General features: G+C 37.2%; 1 protein-coding gene and 1 non-coding gene across 4 annotated transcripts in view; both read left to right on the plus strand.

The window, feature by feature from the left end:
* Positions 1-19,070, plus strand: part of LOC125230904 (mitochondrial carrier protein Rim2) — a 37,733-nt gene that overhangs the window by 5,656 nt on the left and 13,007 nt on the right. For 2 of the 3 annotated variants that reach the window (XM_048136183.1, XM_048136182.1), the window contains exons 3-5: positions 11,831-11,988; positions 16,243-16,421; positions 17,301-17,413. In XM_048136183.1, the coding sequence (XP_047992140.1) occupies positions 11,831-11,988; positions 16,243-16,421; positions 17,301-17,413 (450 nt within the window). The remainder of the gene's footprint in view (positions 1-11,830; positions 11,989-16,242; positions 16,422-17,300; positions 17,414-19,070) is intronic. The other variant, XM_048136184.1, reaches the window with a different exon arrangement.
* On the plus strand, positions 14,697-14,769 carry Trnap-cgg. The gene has a single exon. It is a non-coding gene; the product is annotated as a tRNA-Pro (tRNA).

Here is a 19,070-nt window from a genome sequence, read left to right on the forward strand (position 1 = left end):
ATTGAGGCTTGTGATGTTGGGACTTAAACAAAAATATATAAATACTGTATATATACCTAGAAAGTACCCAAGACTGGTATATAATAGCATAACATTTCACCTGAAGTATTAATTCGTTTTAATCCATAGGCAACCCTATCGTCCGACGACGCTGCGCACGTGCGGCTCGTTTCTTTGTTAGAATTTTGTAGGCATTTCATGAACATCAAAGCAGTGGGCCTTCTGTACTTGTACTATTATATATTCTGTGCTAATATGTATGTAATATCCTTTAAGATTACTGAAGTCACATTTGTCACGTGTATACATTAATTTTCTTATCGTTATTTATTTTTAAATTTTGTTCGGAGATAAATAATTTAAATATGCGACACGCCACAGAAATGGGATGGCTATCACATTAAACGTATGATATGCACAATCTTGTAACGAAATATGTACGGTCAAGGATGTTAATCTCTGTACCTTTTCGTATCTGACAATATTAATAGTTCTATCACAGTAGTACAAAAATTAACTTTGCTTTTCTCCGAGCCACCTGGAAAAACTGCAAAAATTGAGACGCACTTTTTGGCCGTCCAAATAAAAACGGCTTAAAACTCCATGAGAGTTTCAGATTGGTATACGTTTAACGTTTGACATTGTGTCGGCGGACTCGGTGGCAAACAAGCATACGGCCCGCCTGATGCTAAACCGTGACCGTCACCGTAGCTTAAAGCTCGGCCACACATTCGCGTTTTGAGAGCGTAGGTGAAGCATTAGCGGAGCGCAATGATAGCGGTGCGCCGGACGAACGCTGTCGTTTCGCCCAGCGGACGCCGGCGGGAACTAACGAGCGCGGATTGTAAGCGGAATGCGCGCGGATTGCGAGCGGAACGCCAGCGTTCGTCCGGCGCACCGCTATCATTACGCTCCTCTAACGCTACGCTATCAAAACGCTTTATGTGTGGCGGAGGCTTTATTGTCGCCTACAAAGCCGGAGCTGTTCCATGAGCGTTGCATGCCGGGCCTAATGCCTTTTTTCTTTCACACAATTTACTTACCTATGTAATATTATTGTTACCATTCCGAAATACGTCTGCTTGGTAATTAAAGTAATTAATATAATATAGCGTTATATATAGGTAATTTGCTAAAATCCCAACACATTATTTTGCTGAATTTTGTTTTTTATTTCAATTGAGGTTGATCATTGATTTCAGTAGGAAATACATAGTACCTATTTTATGCAACAGGCGTTTAAAGGAGGCCAAAAAAGACGAGTGGCGTTTTTGACTCAGTAAACACCGTTGCATACAATACTTTTTCTACGATCATGCACTTAGTTTTTAATAGTTTTCTAGAATAAATTTTGTGAAATTGACACTGTTTCCTGTATTTTGACGCAAAGATGTGCACTGTCAGCGCAGCTGCCCAAAGCTACCCCGTGCACGCGCGCAGTATCGTTATAATTATAACAATACGTTGCCATGGTTACAGAGCCAAACAATGCGTTTTCAATTTTTTCGTTACTGCGCGCATGCGCGGAAAGCCGGTGGATGCAGCTGGCTTTGGGGAATAGACTTTTATGTAGGGTTTTAAAGATCTATGCACGACCTAATGACGAATATCAGTTCGAGAGTAGAAAAAATATTAAAAATACAATATTGCTTTTAAAGCAGTTATACACCGTGTAGTTTATCAAAGTATCCTTATCCTGTTTGTTGCTTTTCTTTACCGAGTACATCAGTTATTAAAGATAATGATAGCTATAAATAGAACATAATTGTACATGTTGCGTGTTTATGCAACATGTCAACTGGAACCATAGATAATGCAAATGAATTCGTAATCTGTATAACAAGTGGCTATTATCTATTGTAATAGGCATTTAAGTAATAATTGAGCCATTTACAATCAAAACGGTACGAATTCTTGTCAATAAGCCGCTATTTTTATAAATCTTGTCAACTGCCGCCTATGGACACCCGAAACACCAGAAGGCTTGGATGTACGTGGCCGGCCTTTAATATGGGTGTACACTCTTTTCTTGAAGGTTTAAAGGTCATATCGATCCGGAAATACTGTTGTTGACAGCGAGGCAGGAAGTTTTTTAGGAGAAACGCACAGTTATGGACTGCCAGCCATTTAAGTGATGAAGATGGAAATATTGTGGTAACTTTTGATTGAAAACGTCACCAGAATCACTGAAATTGAAGGAATGCTGTAATTATAATTCTGATCTGACTTGAGCGCGGGATATAGGTACCGCTGTAAAATAGGCTAGTTTCCTACTAGTCAAATCAGCTTCTTTATAAGAACTGTCAAAACGATTTGTTAATATGGAATTACTATGAAATACTGAGGAGTGACGTCACGGTCAATTCATTTACTTTATATCTTTCTCTTTGACTTATTAAATATAAATTATGTTTACACATAACTACTCTCCATATTTTTCTTCTAATTATTTGGTGCTTTATTTCGTGCACTGCATAATATATTTTATTTTAAGTATAGGAAACTAGCCTATGGGAGGCTGTGGCGGGGTCGCCATGTATGGGGCTATGGGGCCTAGTTTGTTGTTGTTTGTTGCCTTACGAAATTTTCTGACTCGACTTTGGGATATGGGTTCCATTGTGGTGTGAGTTATCGCCCGATAGGCTGGCAACCTGTCACTGCACTATGACAATTTCGTTTTCTCACAACCCTTTAATTGCTAAGATTGCGTTTAGAAAAAAGGAGTGAGTTTATATGTGTATGTATTTCTAGTAAAGGCACAGTTGAAAGTGTTGAAACTTATTCTGCTAGGTTATTTTTGGTCCTGCTGTAATTTGCTAATAAACAGACGTTGCTTTGTTACGTAGCTTACACTCTGAACTTCTATAGCTGGGCTATCCCCGCCAAATATACATTTCTTTCTAAAATAGTAAAAAAATAAATACTTTCATTAAAAAAAATATTACGTTACTTACATAATCACAATTGAAACGCAATGAGTATGATGAGTCATACGTCCTTGGCAGTCTATTTATAATTTTACCCGTTTACTAGACTCGTATGGCAGGGTTTTGTAAACAATGCAATCGGTGCACACACACCTGTGCAGTTTGCACTCACACTTGCATATTGACCGCGTTTTGAAGTAAACTGCTAACATTCAATATGGAGTTGTATACCTTGTATTGTATGTGACATGACAAGTTCAGTGCAACGATAACATGGTTCACTGATAAAACAAAGATTCAGGCTGCAAGTGCTACAACGCCAAAACAAATTCTTCCGTCCTGTAAGGCAGGTGCCAGGCAGGCAGGCAGTACCCACTGTGCTTCGTTCCTGACAAAATCAAATATTCATTTGGTTTTTCTTATCACTGACAGAGGTTATCTTTCCGAGTTCGAAGAGTTTTGAGCTATGAGTGACGTTATCGTCCGGATGGTCCCTTGGATCTTTCCCTGGATAAAGAATAGAAGGACACGACACGACGCTATGTCCATCAGATATCCATATTGGCAATATCTTTTCTATGCCACATCGGTGTCAGCGACTGAGCGTATACCGGTAGATCTGTTTAGTCTTTACACATTCCACGAATTTCAGGCCCTTGCGTACTAGAACCCCGCCAAGTAGGTCAATGCTTACAGACACTACCGGCTAAAGTTTCTAAAAATGTAAAATACAATGCCATCTCTTTTTAACTCTTAGAATTCAAGAGAAATCGAGCTGGTGACCTGCAGCAGTTGGCTCTCCTCCAAATTCGAGTAAACAAGGCAACAAATATCGATTTGTTTTATAGACTTTGCTTTTACAGTTTTACCTATCCCATAATATACACGCAAATCGACATTCAACTGTTATTTATTACGACGAAACTAATGAATTAGGTATGTAACTTGATGCGATTAATTTATGCCAAAGACTGTTATGCAACTCTTGTTGACTTGGTCAACGACCTGATGGCTAGTCGTGCGGATCGCGGTGTCCTTTTAAACGATTCTAAATTGTTGTTTGTTTTCTTATCAACAATAGCATAACAGGATAATAAAATCTTTATGTTTGCGCACATTATGCTTATGATTTTTTAAGGTCAAACACATTTATCGCTAATAATAGCTACACTTTTATCACTGTAATATTTTTATTGGTGTTATCATTATCAACTATGAACTAAATGGCGCCTCTTGGTCAAGCTTATTGCTTTTGGTGGTGATTGGTGATACCCAGTTGATTGATCCAGAGTTATTATTTAAAATTGAATCGATTGAATATAATTTCACTTAACCTACATTAAGTCCTCCGTCAAAGGTAACATCAGTTTGAAATTGGTTTATGTAGCTTCAAATCTTCAGATACCATAGTTAAATTAAAAAAAATACCTGCAATTAATTAGATAGTGAAGTTTTTGATATAAACTGGTTTATGCTTAATTTCATCATACTACTTTAGAGAGAGCCTCATGTGATTGTATGTGCAAATGAAAAGTTTAGTCGTAATTTAGAACAAAACTCCTTTTGTATGAGAATGTGGAATCCGTCTATGTTTGCTGCGGACTCCTAAAGAGTCACTAGTATAGTATAGTAATAATAAGGGACTGAGTCAAATGGGGTGCTTGGTCGGAACGGAAGTAAGCACGTGCGTATGATGCAATGGGTCTGAAATTTGAAATAAAGATGGTGAAATTATTCATGTCGCTTTTATCCGTTTTATAGTATTCCAACTATTCCAAGATAGGACAGCGATACAATGTGAATTAAAGAATACATATTCTTGCAAATTTTAGCAATAGAGAACAAACCAAAAATGTATTGCGACTGAAATGACCATAATAACAAAATTTATAATCGTATGTTAGCTAATGAAAAGGTAAAAATTATCAGGACTGCAATGAAAGTATATGTGATCATTACTGTTCGATTTCGGGCTTCTGTAAATCTTCTCTCTATTCATATAATAACATTATTAACTGACTAGAATGAAATAAAGTTGTGCTTTTCGAATCATCTTATAAATATGCAGCCTATTCATTTAACGTTACAAATTTACAATACTGTTGTGTTCCTGACTTCCTGGTACATATTCCAGAATGTTTTACGTAGTTCTTACGTTCTATTTACTAAGCAACAAATATTATGCCTTTGCGTGGGAGTGCCTATTAGATAAAACAAATAACAATAAATTAGAAGTTATTCTCACAAATAAACAAGTATAATAATCTATTCAAAGGAATTGTAATGCACTTTTTATACTTATCATTATTACATCTTATACCGGACCTGAATGAAAACGATTGGACTTTGATGTTTTGCCCCGACTTTTATTAATTGTTGATTTAATTGATTACGATTTCATTTCTCATTTTCTAACATACACTTGGCATTGGATCTAATGACGTCAGCATCCGATTGTAAACACAACATATATGTATATATCCACATATGCACTGTGTCCAATAATTGAAAACGATGAGGCCGGTCATTCAAACAATACTCGTGCTGTTCTCAAATGAATGTCGGAAGTCGTAAGTGTCGTAACCTCACGGGCAAAATATGTTGCGATGCTAAAATAAAACTTTAAATACCAGTTTCGCAACATTTCGGCCAGTTCGTTGTACTAGTTGTCCTTATTTTTGCGAACGGAAAACCGGAAGATAGTAATAACTCAATATTACACTTTAGGTAAACTACTATACGTAGCAGTAGTAGTATTTTGTAATTTGATCACCCAGGATTAAAATTGCTGCTTCCTTGCAGAGTCCATGTTATGTAATTAGCATGTGAGTTATAAAACACTTTCGACTTTTAAAGATCTGAAGGTCTACTGCGAACACAAAAAATCCCAAAGTTCAGGCATCTTTCTCTTGTAGGTACTCCAATTAAGGCGTGATAAGAGTGAAAGAGAAATATTCTTGCTATCTGATTTCTTCCATATTTGATTATTTGCGATAGACTAGACCACTTGAATATAGTGGCGAGCCTCTGCCGAGCCTCTTTTGCGTCGTATTTACAACCGATGTCAATGAGTTACCAATAGGTTAGGTACTATTACGTAACTACTAGATAATCGGTGACCTTCTACAATGTCAGAGATACGCTAACGGATTACCAAGGTCGATTTAACAGGAGGACTTAAATATTGTTAACTATCTTTAGATACATAGTTATTTTTAGAGTATGGGTTGCCCATAAGCGCTCCGCTGAACGTAATGTTCAAAGTCCGAGTCAGTTGTCTGTAAATTGAAACGCGGATATTTGTGTGTAGTTAATCTGTATGCTGTTTTCTTCAGCTAAGATCAGCCTTACCTCGGAATAATGTTATGTCTTGATTGTCTAGTACAACAAAGGACAATCGTTATGTATGTACAGTTTTTCTTAACATACTTATTAGTATTACCTACGTCGTGAGATTCTTCTTAACCTCTCGTATAAATCTAGTGCTACAAATGCTACAATACATACACACAGATGTCATATACCATAGATCAAGCAAACGTACCTACTTAGCGTGTCAAATGAACTCGGTAAAATCCACTGAGTTGTCCGTCTTTATTCGCAGCTTGCAGCTTTCGGGCGTAAATTTTTGTAAGTCAGAAGAAGTCAACAAAAACATAAAAAAATGCCTTGTTACGTGATATTAAATTGCAACAACACAAAAATTATGAACACTCATGGGCCTGGGTGAGACATATTTAAAATCACAGGCAAGTAGTTTCTCTTCTTTCTTCAGTACAAAATCTGACACGCTCGACCTCTATACAAATAGATGAACTTGTTTCTTCTATATAAATCTTGTTCTGTGTACATACATAAACTCACGCCCGTTTTCTCAAAAAGGGGTAGGCAGAGCATGAGAGCACATAAAACAGTTCCAGTGCCACTTTTAGCAATTCAGGGGTTGAAAGGAAACGAATCCCATGATGAAGCCATATCCCATTCTCGATTTCTACTGCACCCACGGGAGGAAAGTACTTTACTAAGCACTATAATTAGTAGTTTAAATAATTAAATTGAAAGGAAACCTTTCGCACAACTAATTTGCATTTATATATTTCTAAAAGATCTCTACATTCGATAAAAGCTCTTATGCATACTCCCTTAGATGCGTTATTCCCTTGACTTGGTTATCCAGTCCAGCGCGCTGATTTTCTCAAGTCAACGTTATATTCTCATAAGGCTTCAGCCAGTTCAGTGTTTACTCTTTTTGCATTTTCTTGTTATTTTCCATGACTTTGATGAATGAACGTAGCATACCAACGCTCAATTACTCAGAATTAGGGATGTACCGACTAGTCCGACTAGTCGGGAAAGCCGACTATCCGGCCACATTTGTAGTCGGCGATTAGTCGGCGACTAGTCGGCAAAAAAGGCCGATTAGTCGGCCCCTTATAAGTGATAAAAAAAACCGGCCAAGAGCGTGTCGGGCCACGCTCAGTGTAGGGTTCCGTAGTTTTCCGTATTTTTCTCAAAAACTACAGAACCTATCAAGTTCAAAACAATTTTCGTAGAAAGTCTTTATAAAGTTCTACTTTTGTGATTTTTTTCATATTTTTTAAACATATGGTTAAAAAGTTAGAGGGGGGGGGACGCACTTTTTTTTCCTTTAGGAGCGATTATTTCCTAAAATATAAATATTATCAAAAAACGATCTTAGCAAACCCTTATTCATTTTTAAATACCTATCCAACAATATATCACACGTTAGGGTTGGAATGAAAAAAAAAATTCAGCCCCCACTTTACATGTAGGGGTGGTACCCTAATAAAACATTTTTTTCCATTTTTTATTTTTGCACTTTGTCGGCGTGATTGATATACATATTGGTACCAAATTTCAGCTTTCTAGTGCTAACGGTTACTGAGATTATCCGCGGACGGACGGACGGACGGACGGACGGACAGACAGACATGGCGAAACTATAAGGGTTCCTAGTTGACTACGGAACCCTAAAAACAGGACAAAAATAAATTAACAGCCGATATAGTTGTATTATGTACCTATTGGTTATGCCTTTGTTAGTCAAAACAAGAAATATCTGTGATCATTACAGAAATAAATGGCCCTCATTGAAATTCAAACCTAGGATTGTCGGTTTCATAGCTAGGATCAATACCACTACCTGGATCAATACTACTAAGCCAACCCGCTAGTTAAAAAAGAAAAAAATCTCATAGAACTTAGAACCTGTAAAAATAATGAAAATTGCGATTTAATGATCAAAAAATCTGGTGATCGACGACCGACTAATCGGCCACCCAACCGCTGACTAGTCGGTAGTCGGCCTAGTCGGCCAAATCGACAGTCGGTACATCCCTACTCAGAATAAATGAATTCTTAAGGTAAATGATGACTACAGCAATTAAAAAAATATATAAAGCCAAATTGTACAGATCCATCATCATCATTAGTGTACAGCAAACCAATTTGAATTCTAAGCTGCTGTAGAACCTATTCACAGTAAAAATGTCATAGAGACTTCTATGGCAAATAAGGCATGGTGTCAATAAGACCAAAGAGGATCGAGTTTCTAGAGAGTTAATGCCAAAGACAAATGCGTAGTCACAGTACATAGACTCACGACCGACTGACGACCGGTATGGCTCAGTCGTTAGTGACCCTGCCTGCTAAGCCGCGGTCCTGGGTTCGAATCCCGGTAAGGGCATTTATTTGTGTGATGAACACAGATATTTGTTCCTGAGTCATGGATGTTTTCTATGTATTTAAGTATGTATTTATCTATTTAAGTATGTATATCGTCGCTTAGCACCCATAGTACAAGCTTTGCTTAGTATGGGGCTAAGTTGATCCGTGTAAGGCCGTTTTCACATTATCCGATCCGATATCGGATGTCGGAAGGATTTCAATAGAAAAAATCCAAGATGGCGCCTGTAATGTATGGGATATCGGTCCGACATCCGATATCGGATCGGATAATGTGAAAACGCACTAATGTGTCCCCAATATTTATTTATTTATTTATTATTTATAGACTGCCATCTCTCGACACAGGCTTAAAACTTGGCATCTGAGTTTTGACAATTTGGCCCATATTCTTAGCTTGATATGTGTTAAAATGTCAAATATCATTATGAGCGTCATCTAGCCCACCGTACCTTTTTCTCTATGGTTCCGAGGTACGTTTTTTTCTTAGACTTTATCTGTCTATACGGAGTTAAATTGTTTTTGATAAGACGGGGTTCTAGACTGTTTAAGAATCAAATTGGTTGAAACTATTTGTTTTCTTTTTAAATACGTTTCATGTACACTTTTACTTTTTATAGTCTTGTTATGTACTGTGTATTTTTAAAGCTAAAGCATTGCTAATGTAGTGCCAACAGTGCGATAAATGCATTCGTCTTGGTAGCCAACAATTTGACTAACAGCTTTGCAACGAAAGTTGGCTGCAGCTTCATGATTCGAAGTCATTTCTATTTAGTTACCTACTTAACTTAGATATATTATAAATGTATTTCTATTATCGTAAATTACGTTTTAACTGGTTTCTGAGGCCCTATCTTGGCAGGTGTCTATAGGCCACGGTGATTGCTTACCAGTAGGCGGGCCGTATGTTGTGTTTCCCGTCAATGTAGTATAAAAAAATACATTTGACTATTGAATCATGTTTAAACTCTAACATTCTCAAAGTCACGATACGGACACTCCGGGCCTTTAGCGCTAAGTGGAGCTCGGCCTTTCGCAGAATTTCCAAAAGGAGCAGTGTTAGCCGGCTTGTTTGTTTAGTTTCTGCTAAGACCGCTTACAATTATTGTAAACTAGCTTTTGCGCGCGGCTTTGCTCGCGTTAGAAGGAGACAAAAAAGTAGCCTATGTCACTCTCCATCCCTTCAACTATCTCCACTTAAAAAATCACGTCAATTCATCGCTCCGTTTTGCCGTAAAAGAAAGACAAACAAACAGATACACACACTTTCCCATTTATAATATTATTAGTATGGAAGTATGGATTAGTATGGATTGTTGTGACCTCAGTCGACAGGTACCGCGGTTACTGAAATTATGCTTATCGCAACGATCTCTCTTTATTTTACGGCCGTTCGTGCTCATGTATTTTGGCTTGACAGTAGCTAAAAATAGGGATTTATTATTTGTCTGTAAAGTATTCTTCCATCATTACCATAATTATTATCTACAGCGTGTGGATTCCGGGATTCCATAATAAATAAAATTAACGTTCGTTGCATTACATATAGTATTTATTGTAGCTATATAAATCCATAAACTTGTAGAATAGTCCTATTTATTTTCAATTTACATTTCTCTTAAAGAGCAATGGAAATACAAATACACCGTTTTCATTGCCCTTCGGTGTAGTAATATTTGCTTGTCGAATCAACTTAGTCACGACATGTTTAAATTGTGTTGTGTATATTCAAATAAGCGCATAATTCACATGTTTGTGAGAATGAAGTTATCTAAGATGAACTTTTTAAATAAAACTATTCTATCATGAATCTTAAAAACTAGGTCGGAAGGTTCAATATAGATAATTCCATTTTCCACATATAAGCAAATTCATCTTAAATAATTTGCCATTTGGAATATTTTGCTAATTTTATATTGACTCCCTATTTTACTAAACACAAGAGATGAGTTTCTATACCGATGCTACCGAAGTATCGTTAGATCTGACAATTATATTCAACTAGCCACCCGCCCCGGCTTCGCACGGGTACTATACCTACATGTAAACCTTCCTCTGGAATCACTCTATCTATTAAAAAAAACCGCATCAAAATCAGTTGCGTAGTTTTAAAGATTTAAGCATACATAGGGACATAGGGACAGAGAAAGCGACTTTGTTTTATACTATGTAGTGATTATTCATATACTTGCACAAAGACCAGCATATTATGAAATCGGCCAAGATTAATAAACTCTTCCACAGAAAATATTGCCTATTTTGTCAACATATTGAACTTAAGACTGTTTTAATTAACGTGTCGTAGACAGATCATATAATTTGACCATTTCATGAAATATTTAAATAGATTTCTATTGAGTGACCAACCAATAATTTCATTAAATAATTCCCACATCATAAATCAATTTTATAATCTGGCTACGATATACATTAGTGTAAGGCCTGAGTGCAAGCTCATAGTGGGCGCGCAGCGGCGCGGGGCGTGCGGCGTACATGTCAAACAATTGAAGCTCATATTACAAGTATCCTGAATAGGGTTGTATATATAGAAAAAAAAACCAAATGTTTTTTTTTTCAGAATTATGAAAAAAAACATGAAAAAAAAACCGAGCACCTTGGTTTTTTTTTTCTAAATATAGTTTTTTTTTCTAAATATAGTTTATTGGGGAATCCCCGATGCTGCGTGTAGCGTGGAGAGGCGGTGGTGTTGCCAACAGTAAATAGTGATAACTACCAACTACAAATTTCGTAAATGTTACTTTTATAAGACCAGAAATTAAAGTTATTTGATTAAATTCGTTTAATAGTTAAAATTAAGTCTAAAAAACCGTATAAAAGTATTACTATGCAAATTTTGAGATTTCGTACTTTAGAAAAAAAACATACTCCAGAAAAAAAACTGTTTTTTTTCACGGTTTTTTTTCATGTTTTTTTTCAAGCCAGAAAAAAATCTGTTTTTTTACAACCCTAATCCTGAATCAACGCTGCAGATAATCGCTCGCCCGCCCCGCTGCACGCCCCGCCGATCGCTCCGCTCAGGGCGTCCACTCAGGCCTTACACTTAAGATGACAATGCGATGTTGCGCTTGAAAGTAGCAACAGCACATTTGTGACATGTACGGCAGTCGCAGTGCTAGCTCTCCCTCGAAAAGCTGGTCTAACTAAAGCCACTGTCTAACATTGGCATTGTAACGCAGGAGGCTAAATGGGGCTACCGACGTACGATGGGCGCGATGTTCGCGTACAGCCAGCAGCCCGATCGCATGCTGATGTCGTACAATTGCCAGGTGCAGCCATGCGCGCGCGCCGGCACCGCCCGCCCTGTCTCGAGGATGAGCCTTATACAGTGTATCAGGTGAGTTATTTGTGTTGCTGTGTTGCATACGACGACTTTTTGCAGCGATCCATCGCTCACGCGCACCACTGTCACACTAATATGATTGTTATCTTGGAAGCCGGCAGGCGGCAGTACTGGTGAGTGATCTATTTGATGGGATTACAGTCATGAGGCTGTTACTTAGGCCGAGTAATGTCACATACATCACAATACACTCGCAGACTCGCCTACGAAAATCTAACTCATCATCGCTTATTGAATCGCTGCAAAATGTTGCCGTATGCCGTATGTCCCTGATGAGACCTGTTTATTTTATCGCATCGCATAAGAATTATTAATTTGTTTGATTGTTTAATTTCTTTCAAAATATTTGAGTTGCTATAAAACTCATTTATAGCCTGTCCGGGTGTTCTATAGCCAATTTATTGTTTCCAAAAGAACCTTCCATTAGACATGTTTGTGAATGTACCGCCTGATGTCCTTTTCCCTATCTTCATAAAGATCCACCTCCCAAAAGTCAAAATTTTTATAAATCCTGAACTGTTCGTTTGTAACGTTTGAATTCTGGTATGACGCATCAGCATCACTGAACTGAACATCTGCTGTGTTAATACGTTATACATGGCCCATTACCAAATGCCTGCAGTTTGGTTAGACTCACTCAATGGTTGTTGTTATTTTTAAAACGTTCATTTTCCGTTTCCAAGATTTGTTGTTTTTCTTATTGAAGCAAATTTTCCCGCTAAGATTCTTCACGCTGGCCTAATTATATGTTATGTTACCGACATTTGAGTTATGCCTATTTAATTATTCCTAAACTCATGTAACGTTTAAGTATACTTATTGTTTACATTTTTTAATACTCTTCTGGCATAGTTTGCACTTTTCCAAGATAATATTAAAGCCAGTCTCAATAACCGTTATCTAGATTCCACCCAAAGACAAATAAGAGTAACACGGTTTTATTTGATAATACAAAGTACAACTCCAGTTCAATATGCTGAAATCAAACTGTAACAAATTATGTTTTTCGCAACTCGCAACATTTGACTTTATGTTAGGTATATGTCGATGGCCGATGATGAAACCCGGCATATCGGGATTCGAGCTATCCCTTAATATTCCTAGTTATAGGTTCCTATAGGTATAACATATAACCTATCGATTTATTGTATTTTTTTAATTTTGAGCGAATGACTTATATTGACCGGGATGTAGACCGTGATCATGATCACGGAAAATCCGTTTTCCGTGATCATGATGCATGCAACTGCGTCGAAATATCGGGAGCTCGACAAAAATCAAAAAGGTAATCACGGTCTACATCCCGGTCAATATAAGTCTAATGAAAATAACCGTGAATCATTCAAAACTCTTTTTGAGCGAATGATTTTCCTTTGAAAGTCCGCTATAAATTTGGAATCTAGTATACTCCTCGACTACTCCTTTTAAATTTTATTAGTAGAATTTAAATTGCTAGTACTTAGTAGAATATTATTAAGTGAAATCAAGCGGTCGAATTAAAAAAATCGGTCCCCTGAGCGACCAATAGCCACATCAATTAAACCTCAATGTTTATAGATTTATAGATGAGTATGTATTGGTTGCAAAAAAGACACTATGTACATAATTATCCTATCTGTATGCAGATAAAAGGCACTTGCGAGATAGTGCACTATTGGCCTCTGAATTGCGCTTTTTGAGATGCACTCACTTGATAACGTGACATGTTTATCTAATTTATTACGACCCAAACGACGCAATACATTATGAGATATCGCGAATACCTGCTTCGATATAATACTTAGTCTGATTCTAGGCTTGATTATAAACTTCGCCAGTTAAAAAACATAGTAAAAATGTAGTTTTAATGAAACTAAGAGACGCAACTTTTCGGCGCATTATATTGATATGTCAACAACTTGAAACGTACCGGCGACTCTCACGTCATTTTTGATTCTGACCTACCTATACTTTCCATCATAATAACAATTACTTATATATGATACATGATCACTTTTAAAAGGGCATTCGAGGTTTGGCTTTGATGGATATTGGCTGGCGGCCATCGGATGTTTTGGTCACCACTCTTGATCTGCGTAAGAGATTCCGATTTTATATCCAATCAATACTTTTATCTATAGTTATCTAATTTGCCTTGATATTTTACACCTCCCTACGACGTTGGATGAAATGCACAAGTAGCTCCGATAAAACTGTATCATGGGCAGAGGTCTTATCAGGTTTTTAAATCGACGTAGGTATATCTAAGTTGCCAATTTGGGAGCTACCCGACATGAATTGCCATTTTGAAAATAAACTTTCTCTCTTATAGGCCAGTAATTTTTAGCTTACTTTTTGAAAATGTAATAATTTCGTAGATCGCAATTTGTGCACGGAATCTCACCCAAATCACCGAAGTGACGTTAAATTGAAATGATGCAATGTCAGAATCTTGCAACCTATCAATAACTCAATATGCTTACATTTTTCAATCCAAACAACTATCCATCGATCAAACAAATAACAGGATATAACCGCTTCGAACCGGTACAGTTATCGTGTATGCGCTAATAGATAACAAATTAAATACCCCACTGGTCGTCACGTGTGGTAGCCGTGTTAGATTTGCACTTAACGTATGGATGCCGTGTCGAGGATTTGATAGATTATCCTTTATAAACTGAAATAGATAATACACAAAAGAAAAAGCGACCCCGTCCGCCGCCGGGGTGGTGTAGCGGTCGAACACGTCAGCCGCGGTAGCTGGAGACCCGGGTTCGATTCCCGGCTTCGCCACCAGTGGGCTTGATCGCTTTTTCTTTAGTGTATTATCTATTTCAGTTTATAATTTATATATAGTAGTGTTACTACTTAAAAAACAAATCAAAAAATATTTAATAAAATAATTTGATTTGTTCCCTACATCGTTAGATTATCCTTTACCTGTGCTTCCTGCGTGGCGTGGTTTTCGTCGGAGCGCATGAGTTTGGATCGAGATAACAATGTTACTTCCACTGCTTTGCACACCGACAAACGGGAAAGTGACGTTGACTCAAATATTTTGCACTGAAATGAAAGGCTTATTTTTGACAGAAACGTTTTAGGTCCCTATATCCTTAACGGCTCAGCCATGACATTGGTCTAAGCGCGACAGCGGCGAGCGGCGGCCATACATTGAAGCGAGACACAGCGATGGGACTTTTCATTCGCACGTATGGCTGCCGCTTGCCGCTGCCGCGCTTAGACCAATGTCGTGGCTGGGCTGTAAGTTATGTCTAATTGACAAACATGCATAATGTTAAATTTTGTTTCCTGATACGTATTCAGGGTTTTGTCTTTAAATAGCACTCGATCGTCTAGTCAAGCGACAAACTTTTATCTCAACTAGACCTGATCAGTCATGTTTATCGTGAACACTATGACGCCCGTACTCGCATGACCCCAGTTTATTTTTAAGTCAAATGTCGGTAACCGTATCTCGGAACTGGATGGAAACAATTGCCGACAGCCGTCTATGGGTATCTACCGGACCTGATGTTGAACTTTAGCGTGGAAACTTGGGGGTGCAACTTGATAAGGCAATCTATTGACGTCAGGAATTATCACCTGTATGTTTACTTGAATAAATATTATGGGGTGTTACAGTGTTAGTGAATTTGACCTTGTCCAGCGATAAGTTTAAGGCTAAGTCTAAGGCCGTTTCCACATTATCCGATCCGATATCGGATGTCGGAAGGATTTCAATGGAAAAAATCCAAGATGGCGCCTGTAATGTATGGGATATCGGTCCGACATCCGATATCGGATCGGATAATGTGAAAACGCACTAAGATCTCCGTCTATATCTGTCAGTAAGATATAGACGGAGATCTTAGACTATACAGGAACAAGTATACCCTAGAACTTATTTCACTTTTAAGGGTCCCTTTCCACTGATGCAAAGATGAAACGTGTGGAAATCCACTATGTAGACAATAAAGGCAGTTGAAAATTGTGATAGAGCGAAGCTGAGTTTCAAAAAAAGAGATGCGGGTTACAACCAATGCGACTGATAGTTTTTCTCGATGATGATGTTTCTCATCAGGGTGCGTAGCCGAATTTACAAACGCTCACGAAACGCTCGTACATATCTATTTGTATCGCTCTTGCGTGTTGGTGCGACAGACCTTTCGCGGCGCTTCGTTTTCGTTTCGCGTCGTAAAAATGACATTTGGCTACAGAGCCTAGGATATCAGCGGATAAATACTAATGAGAATTTCCTTTTTCCAGACACATCGTCCAAACCGAGGGCCCAAAGGCGTTGTTCAAGGGCCTGGGTCCCAACATTGTCGGTGTTGCGCCATCGAGAGCCATATACTTCTGCACCTATTCGCAAGCCAAGGCTATACTGAACCAGAACATAGCCCCCGACACACCCATAGTTCATCTATCGGCCGCTAGCGCTGCAGGTAAAAAAATATATGTGGACTTTTCTTTACTTTAAATAGTTTTTATGATCCAAAAAAGCATCACACTAAGGCAAGGATTATTTATATAGGATTTACATACTTCATACTAAGAATCGTATACCTCGATTTTTTAGCGACACCTATTAAATACTATCATAACTACACTGATGATGCCTAGACATTTTTTTTTTTTAAATGTGTATTGACGTGATGCCATGAATTCATGATTTTAAAATAAAGAAATATGTCATTTGTTCTTATTAAAACTAAAAACACGCAAAAAATATTTGGGAAAAATATGATTTTGGCCACTTTCAGGCTGCGAAACTGCGCCATCTAGTTTTAAGCCTAAAAGGCCCATATATTTCAGGGATACGCTTTTTTGTATGGGCTTTGTCAATCGAGTATTAAATCGTTATTGTTTATGGGATGTACCTTCAGTAATTTAGAGATGTATTGCCAGGTGTCAAGCAATGCAATGATAAGATTCCAGTTATAAATGTCATGTCGCAACAGCCTCTTTGGCTCATTTCGTAGCGTCTGGGTCTTTATTTTGGGGGCACTTTTGTGATCTAGATAATTTTATTACATACCTACTACATCGTCGATTAGTAAAAATTTAATATATGTAGTTTTGATAAGTAATTCTTGTCAAAAGTGAATTGATGAAGAGTGACTGTCTGCTCATTAATCTCACTTGAAAACTCACTTTAGCGACTTGTAAAGGACTCACGAAAATGTATGAATATGATCTTTGAACATTTTGTTTTTATGTAAATAATATAACGAACGAAAATAAAGCTAATTTTCCCACCTCACTTACGATATTTTTGCAAAAACCTGTTTTGTACACGTGAACTTAAAACTTACACATTTCAGGTTTCGTGTCTTGCACAATGACGAATCCGATATGGTTCGTAAAAACGAGGCTGCAACTGGACGGACAGAACGTGACCGCTGTGCAATGTATTAAAAGGATATACGCTAAATCGGTAAGGTACCTTTCAATGTATACCTTTCTGTAGATGAAGTTGTCATTGGCTTGTGCGTGTTGTATAGTCAAGATATTAACCCTTAAATGCATGGTGATATATGCACCATATATTTGATGGCCCGTGGCTCGATATGTAGCTATCCACAATCACATTTATTACTTAATTGTTATTCATTATTTATAACTATTTAATAAACAATTAAATAAATGAAATAATATAATGATTTACTATTTATTATTTAAGGATTAAGATGAAATGGCGGAAAAGTGTAAAAAAACAGAATGATGGCGATTTTTAGTATGTGATTTAGGCTTTTTGTGAATTAAAAAAAAAATCCAAGGTAGAGACACGATTTTATTTTTTCTGTAATATTTAGCTTAAAACCGACGTTTCGTTCGACAAAAAAATTATAAAATAGTTTTGATATGTACAATTTGAGCTCTTTCTAACGAGTTGCCCCCCTTCCATTTTGGCCATCTTCTATAATTAATATTAATAAATTTAAAAAAATACTACTTTCAATTTGTAGAGGTTCTAAGTAGTTCTCGAGATATTCAGAAATGTGACCGACAGCCGACAGACAGACGGACAGAGCGCGACCATAAAGGTTCCTTTTGTACCTTTTTTGGTACGGAACCCTAAAAAATGTACATATATGTTAAATTTTACAATGTTTTGATTCGGTTAATTGTAATGTGAGACTTAAAAGGATTAATGTGACATGAATATGTTCGCTTTAGATTATTTATTACGGTGGCTCTGATAACGAAGTAGTACATTATAATATTACCAACATCTATCATAATCTTATATATGACACATCCCCTATTATCAAACTATCTGTCTCACAAACGTATAACAATAATATGTTTGCAAAACAGATACTTTTATAATGGAGGTTACGCAAAACTGATTTTGTGTGATGAGCTGATGAGTTCGATGAGTTCCCTTCCCGTTCATAGAACATACATACAATACATACGATTTTAATACCTTCAATAATGAACAAGGTAATTTGAAAATATATCCACGTGACTTAACCTTCGGCCAAATACCGTATGCAAATCAGTATTGTTATGGTATTATATCATTCGATGCATGACTAAGTATTAACACATGGTGTGTTGTTTACGTTTATAAATACCTAAAAGAGCAGACTACAAAGGAACATTCATAGAAATTATGATGCTAGCTTTTGCCTGCGGGTTCGCTCGCGTTAGAAAGATACAAAAAGTAACCTATGTCACTCTCCATCCCTTTAACTATCTCCACTTAAAAAATCACGTCAATTCGTTTCATTTCGTTTTGCCGTGAAAGACGGACAAACAAACAGGCACACACACTTTTCCGTTTATAATATTTTATTAGTGATGTTGTAAATAGGCTGATATATAACAATTTATGAGTGGCGACCGTATTTTGCGTTTAATAATGGGAAATAAACTCGAAAATTCGCGTTCTCCGAACCTAAGACTAAGCTGGATCGATTTTTCACCCGCGAAAACCCCCATATCACAATTTACAGCGAAATCGTTAGAGTTGTTTCCGAAATCGCCCTGCCTGCGACATATATTTATAAAAATATAAAATAAATAAAATTTAAAATAAATAAATAAATTGACCGACGACTGGCGACCGATCGGAGAATCCGCTT

This window comes from Leguminivora glycinivorella, chromosome 11 (genome assembly GCF_023078275.1).
Source record: "Leguminivora glycinivorella isolate SPB_JAAS2020 chromosome 11, LegGlyc_1.1, whole genome shotgun sequence".
In the NCBI taxonomy this organism is placed as follows: Eukaryota; Metazoa; Arthropoda; class Insecta; order Lepidoptera; family Tortricidae; genus Leguminivora; species Leguminivora glycinivorella.